General features: G+C 50.0%; 1 protein-coding gene across 1 annotated transcript in view; it reads left to right on the top strand.

Moving 5' to 3' along the window:
- LOC101991252 (ryanodine receptor 1) overlaps positions 1-7,462 on the top strand; it is a gene marked incomplete at its 5' end in the record, with an annotated part of 90,102 nt that overhangs the window by 63,544 nt on the left and 19,096 nt on the right. Inside the window, one exon of the mRNA XM_005371303.2 lies at positions 4,513-4,854. Within this exon, the coding sequence (XP_005371360.1) occupies positions 4,513-4,854 (342 nt within the window). The remainder of the gene's footprint in view (positions 1-4,512; positions 4,855-7,462) is intronic.

Raw genomic sequence — 7,462 nt, forward strand, 5'->3', positions numbered from 1 at the left:
TAGAGTGTCCGCAGTCTGGATCCCAGATAGAGTGTCCCCAGTCTGGATCCCAGTCTGGATCTGGCCACACCATCCCTCTTTTGTCACTTCAGGTGACATTGAGATTTGTCATAGATGTTTAATCAGAATCTGATTTGGAGGGTGTTATCATTTTATTTGAGTTTTTTTTTTCCCAGAGTTTTCCCTCCACCATTCATATCTCTTCTGGTCACCCCTCTTTTTGTATTGTCAGCAGTTGCTGTTGGTGAATTCTGTAGAGAAGGGACATGATGATATTTACATTTCTAAACATTTGCCGGCGGTGGTGACACACACCTTTAATCCCAGCATTTGGAAAGGAGAGGAAGGCAGATCTCTGAGTTTCAGGCCAACCTGCTCTACAGAGTGAGTTTCGGGACATCCAGGGCTACATAGAGAAACCATGTCTCAAAAACCCAAAAGTAAATAAATAAATTTCTAAAATTTACAGACATAAGACTTCCTAATACCAAGCATCCATTTATCTCCCAGTTTGTGGCTGCAAAGCCACATTCAGAATTGATTTAGAAGGACTTGTTACTTCTCAGGAAATGGAGCAAATCTTAAAACTGTCCCATTTTCAAGACGTTCCATGTGTTTGACAGATTTGGATATATTAGTTTTCCTAGCTGAGTGAATGGCTCACGTGTGTAACAGTTGGAGGGAAACAAAAGGACCAAGAGTTAAAGGTCAACCTTGGCTACAAAGAGAATTTAGAGCCAATGTAGGCTATGTCAGACCCTGTCTTAAAAAGCACAAAAACGAAATAGGAACCAGATATGTTAAATTTTCATTATTATAGCAAAATACCTGAAGCAATTCATTTATCAAGAGAAAAGATTTTGGTTTTGTTCCTGGTTTCTGGGTTTGAGTGCAAGATTAAACAGTCCCACTGTATGTGACCTACGTGGTGTCTGGGGGGGGGGGGGACGACGACCAGGCTTTCAGAAGGGGATGTGTCGCAGAGCAAAGTCTGTTGCACATCGCGAACCAGGAAGCAGAAACCAGTTAGTCAGGAAGGTGCTAGAACACCAAGTCTCCTTTTAGGCATTCCACCAATGACCTCTGGCCCTCTTGCTAGGTCCCGCCCGGTAAATAACCACACAGCCTCCCGTAGCGCCACGTGAAGTCGGATCTTTAACACCGTGACCTTTACAGCCAAACCGTGGCCTTGGATGAGGTCTCTCCCGGGTGTCAGCCACTCCCTTAGTCAGGAAAGCAGGACAGACACCCACTGGGGTCTGAGAGGGGAGAGCCTCGTGAAAACAAGCTGAAAGAAGCGTGGGAATGGGTTGGGGCGGCAGGAGAGAGGGGGTGCCCATGCTGAGGTCAGAGGCGCACCACGCGAAGGCGAAGGGAGTGTGGCATCCCCTGCGAAAGGACAGCGAGTGTGGAGGCTGAAAACAAGAGCGGGCAGGGAGGAGAGCCGTGTGACTGCAGAGGTGGCTGAGAGAAAGGAGACCGAGGGGCAGCCGGCAGGGCCTGGTGGCAGCAGGGGGACTTTGGCTTTTAATGTGTAGCGGGTGCAGAGAGCTCAGGCCTGAAGCAGGTGTTTTCAGAGTCCCTCCTACGACGTGCAGAGATGGCAGGGGTGCGGGAGGAGGCTGCTGTGATGGGGGAGACAGAGGAGGTGGGGAGCGTGGAGGGGGAAGCCGTGGATGGGTCCTGGGTCTGTTCTGAAAGCAGAGCTGACAGTTTTGCTGCTGAGGGATCAGATGTGGGTGATGACACAAAAGAGAGCAGGCGGGATGACTCAGAGATTTTAACTTAAGCACATGGGGTGGGTGGGAGCTGCTATTCCTGAAATGGGTAAGGCTGGGGGAGGGGAGATTCTATCTTCTAAAGTTCACTTCTGGATCCACGTGTGGTCCTGCATGCCTATCATCCCAGCACTCTGAAGGTAGAGAGGCAGGAGCAGTGCCAAGAATCCAGGGCCGGCCTGATCTATATGGGATGTTCCAGGCTAGCCAGGGCTACATAGCAAGACAGAATCTTTTTTCTCTCAGCTCCAAACACCAAGTTTCTCTGTATTCTTGACTGTCTTGGAACTCACTCTGTAGATCAGGCTGGCCTCGAACTCAGATCTGCCTGCCTCTGCCTCCTGAGTTTTGGGATTAAAGGTATGTGTCACCACTGGCCATCTGACAGTCTTTAAAAGTAATAATAGTAGTAATAATAATAATATATAATGAAAACAAGTTACTTCTGAGCATCTCTGTTTGTGATGTGACATCCACTCAGATGCCAGCAGTCACATGTGTCTGGAAAGTGGTCAGAGCCCAGATGGGGAGACCGGACAATCATATGAGCAGGGTAACATTGGGAGCCTGGAATCCCAGTGTTATCTCAGGAAACGTGGAAAGAAAAAAAAAAAAAAAAAGGTGTAACTCTCAGTCCCGCCCCCTCCCACCTCCAACCTCCAACCAGGTCTGGAAGGGAAGGTGGCTTTGGCAAGGTAGGCTGACAGTGGCCATAGAAAGCATTGCAGAAGAAGAGGCAGGACAAAGGGACAGACAATGACCAAGAGGAAACAGCAAATCTGCAGAGCAGAGTCCAAGAGGGAACGGGAGGGAGGAAAGGATCCCAGGCCCTCATCGGGGGAGGCTGCTGGATGCACCAGGGTACACGCTGAGAAGTTCCTGTGTGACTTGGTCTCTCTGCTCTGCGGTTTTGGAGCCTTTCATGATTTGCAAGGCCCTGTTACTCATTTAGAGAGCATTTGCAAAGCTCTTGGCTTCTCACAAAGGACAGTCTAGAGTCAGGAAATACCGCTTCTGTTCATACCCCAGAGCTACGGCTGCATTCTGCAGCCCATCTCTATGTTGGTCAGGAAATTCATCTAGTAAGATACGACCAGCATCTTTCAACATAAAACAAAGCACCAAGAACCATTGCGTAGCAAAAGTCAGAACTGTGTCTTGAAACTTAATTTTTTTTTTTTTGAGTTGAACTGTAAGATGCTTTCTTGCTGCTGGTGTGGTTGAGGGTGTTTGAGAAATTGCTTCTGAAAGTTACCTAAAAATGCACAGCAGGTCTAGGGTGTGGCCTGCTTGGCAGAGTGCTTGCCTGCAGGCATCAGGCCCTGGGTTTGCTTCCCAGAATTGTATCATGATTAATAAAAACCCAGAGGCAGAAATTGGGGTTCAACCTGAAGGTCAGAAAAGCAAAACAGCCAGTCACTGGCTCTTACCTCTGCCTCAGTCTGAAATGGCGATCCTGCCTCCAGGAATCTCAGAAACAGACTGAGACTGAGAGCTGTCTCTCACATTTTATAATCCTCTCTGGTTCTGGGATTAAAGGCATGCACTACCACTGCTTGGTTTCTATGGCAAACTAGTGTGGCTACTGGGATTAAAGGTGTGTGTCACCACTGCCTGGTCTGTAAGGCTGATCAGTGTGGTTGTTTTACTCTCTGAACTTCAAGCAAGCTTTATGTATTAAGATACAACTGAAATATGGCTACACGGAATTGCATAAACTGAGTGTGGTGTTGCATGTGTATAATCCCAACACTCAGAGGGTTGAGGCAGGAGAACTGGGACATTAAGGCCAGCCTTAGCTATGCAGTGAGTTTCAGTTCAGTCTGGGCTACATGAGACCTTGTCTTAACCAAACAAGAACAAACAAAAAAAGCACCTGGGCAGTGGTGGCTTTGATCCCAGCACTTAAGAGGCAGAGACAGGTGGATCTCTGTAAACTGGAGGAGAGTCTAGCCTGCATAGTGGTTCCAGGTCGTCCAGGACTACATAGAATGACTCTGTCTCAAGCAAACAAAAGAAAAAATTTTTAATTTAAAAAACCCACTATTATTAGTTGGGAGTGGTAGCACACACCTTTGATCCCAGAACCTGGGGTCAAAGGCAGGTAGATCTTTGTGAACTCAATGACAGCATGGCTTATGGAGAGAATTCCAGGACAGCCAAGGCTACACAGAGAAATACTGTCTTGAAAAACCAACAAAACAAAATGAAAACAAACAAACAAAAAAACGCCATTATTTTATCAAGAGCGGAGGGGGGGCTTATTTATTTCTTTTTGGGGCTCACAGACATGCAGCCCCACGCCCTGTTTACACCGTACTGGGAATTCATCATTCATCCCAGGCAAGCACCCTACCAATTAAACCTTTTGTTTCATTTTGTGGTGTTTTGTTGTCCTTATGTTTGTTTTTGACACAGGGTCTCACTATGTAGCCCTGGCTGTTCTGGAACTTTCTAAGTTGATCGGGCTGGCCTTGAACTTGTGGAAGATCTACCTGCCTCTGCCTCCCACGTTCTGGGGTTAAAACAGCACCACCCTGTTCAGTTTTGCCACACCCTTTTAATTGGTTATTGCTGATACTGACACCTGAGTTCTCTCTCTCTCTCTCTCTCTCTCTCTCTCTCGCACACACACACTCACACACACGCACACACACACGCACACACTCACACACACACACACGGGTGCGCACGCTCACATACACACACACTGACCTCCCCTGCCCACCCGCAGGCCATGGACAGCCAGAAGCAGTTCTCCAGCCCCGAGATCCAGTTCCTGCTTTCCTGCTCCGAAGCCGATGAGAATGAAATGATCAACTGCGAAGAGTTCGCCAACCGCTTCCAGGAGCCAGCGCGGGAAATCGGCTTCAACGTGGCAGTACTGCTGACCAACCTGTCGGAGCATGTCCCCCACGACCCGCGCCTGCGCAATTTCCTGGAGCTGGCTGAGAGCATCCTGGAGTACTTCCGGCCTTACCTGGGCCGCATCGAGATCATGGGCTCATCCCGGCGCATAGAGCGGATCTACTTTGAGATCTCAGAGACCAACCGTGCTCAGTGGGAGATGCCCCAGGTCAGTAGACCTGTATCTGTACCTGAGGCCTTGGTGCCATGAGTGTTCATACCCTACATGGGGCTGCATGCACCTTCAGTGCCGGTACCCCGGGCCCTGCTTGGCTCTAACAAGCCCACACCCCTCCCCGCATCGTATTATGTTTGAAGACAAGGTTTTATCTATCCCAGGCTGGCCTTAAACTCACATTGTAACTGAGGATGGCCCCTATCTCCCCAGTGCTGGGATTACAAGTGCGAGCCTCCGTACTTGGCTTTTGGGGTTCTGGGATTCAAACCCAGGACTTCCTGCATGCAAGGGAAACACTACCAACTGATCTACACTAACCTTAACCCCACACCCCTCTTCAAAGCAACTTTGTGGTTCCTACTGTGATCTTGCACGACCCAGACTTGCTGGCGCACACCTCTTGCGTGGGCATCCCTTGTGCATTGCAGCACTTGCACGGGTGTGTCCTCATGGCCGCAGCAATGCACCAGAACTCACAACTCGCACCGGGAGCTCTGGTCATTCTGATGCAGTCACACCTACTCTTGAATCGGCATGCTTACACACACCTTGCTCCCCTGCCCTCTGGGCCCTAGTGGGCCCATGCCCACTCCCCCATACACACTCTGATGGCTCTGGGGTGTCCTGGCATGCTCACACACCCCCTCTTTGGTCACTGTCCTCTCAAATATGCCCCTCAGAGCAATGTCTGGGGCAGCCTGAGCCTTCAGAATTCCATCTCAGTGTGCCCCACCCTCAGTCCCAAGCATCTAACCCACCAACGCTTGAGTGTGTCCCACAAACCCCCGAGAACACACTCACATCTCCCACAGCACACTGCAGCCTGCTGAATGCACTGGCTCATCTGTGAGTCCCACGCCCTTTTGCTTGTGTTCCCCACGTGGCCCTCACTCACTTTCAGCCCTGTCCTGCCCTCCTGCGTGCACTAGCACACAGTCTTCACACTCTTGCACACACACACACCCTTGGCACGCCCCCAAGCACCTGCACACTCCTTTGCAAGCTCTTGCCCTTTCCTTCCTCTCTCCTAGCTCACCCGAGGCTCACACATGCATGGCCTCCTTATCCCCCACACCCCTCTTATCTCTCCTCTGCAGAACCCAGCTCTGCATACGCTGCCCCACAGAGTGTCCTGCCCACAAGCTTTGGGCCCTCTTACACTGACTCCCGCACACTCCCCTTGCATAGACTGGAAATGCAGGCCCTTGTGTGATTACATGTTTTCTCTGCTGCCTGGTCCCAGGCTCTTCCTGCATTTGGAGTCACATCCTACCGACATCTTCCCGCATGCCGATGCTCTATTCACACCTAAATTCTTCCTTGCTCGCCACAAGGATCCTTACGAGCTTGCATCCCATGAGGGACACGACGGCCTTCCCCCAACCCCAGAATATCTGTACACGGGTACCGACAGGGAACTCCCATTCACCACGCCCTCCCGGTGCTTCTGCTGCTAGCTCCCCCTCCTCCCATGTGCTCCTCCTCTGCTCCCTAGTGCAAACCCTCTCTTCCTGTGATCTCTCTGGACACCCATTCCTCCTGTGCGTACCTGCCTGTGCTCCCTTAGAATGCATGCGTGTCTACGTGGGCCTTGTGGGAGATTTATCACCAGTGAGCCCTGCACAACTGTGAGATGCCAGCACTAGTCTAATCGCTAGACACCTGTCAATCTTTAACTTTCACAGCCATTCTTCCATTGGACCCTATTTATGGAGGGGGAAACTGAGGCCCACGGAATTAAGTAAAAACAATCACCCAGCTTTTCAGTGGTTGAATCAGGATTTGAACCCCATGACAGCTGCAAACCTTTTGCTCTCAGCTACCATATTCTGTTTTCTCAGAAAGGCTAGAAGGAGCCTGGCGTGGTGGTGCATGCCACTTGGGGGTGGAGGCAGGAGGACCAGGAGGAGTTCAAGTCATCTTCATCGACCCAAAATGAACAAACAAAACAGCTAGAAGGTATATGCTGGGCATGTACAAGTACATGCGTGTAATCCCAGCACGTGAAAGGCTGAGGCAGAGGGATTACATGTACAAAATAAGCACCTGTTAAATATGGAGACTGTCTCAAAACAAAAACAAAAGCTAGATTCTGGGGCTAGCCTGTTGGGAGCTCCAACTCTACACAGATATCTATGATCTGTGTCAGCCTGGGTGCCTTTACAAATGAGTTATACACACACACACGTATAAACACATACATATATACATACATACACATACATGTATGGAGAGAGAGACTGCAGCAGCCCAGGGCAGCCTAGAACTTGGGGTCCTTCTGCCTCACCTCCCATGAGCTCAGATGCATGCTGGAGCATGTTCTGTAATTAGCTGTTGTTAATAACTTGTAAGCTGTGTGGAGCTATGTACACCTATAGTCCCAGGCACTCTGGAGACCGAGTGGAGAAGATTGCTTGAGGCTATGAAGTCAGAACCAGCCCAGGCAGCCTAACAAAACCGTGACTTCTTGAATATTAAAGACGGTATGAGGCTGGGCGATGGTGACGCACGCCTTTAATCCCAGCACTCGGGAGGCAGAGGCAGGTGGATCTCTGTGAGTTCGAGACCAGCCTGGTCTACAAGAGCTAGTTCCAGGACA

Source organism: Microtus ochrogaster, unplaced genomic scaffold, assembly GCF_000317375.1.
Source record: "Microtus ochrogaster isolate Prairie Vole_2 unplaced genomic scaffold, MicOch1.0 UNK103, whole genome shotgun sequence".
NCBI lineage: Eukaryota > Metazoa > Chordata > Mammalia > Rodentia > Cricetidae > Microtus > Microtus ochrogaster.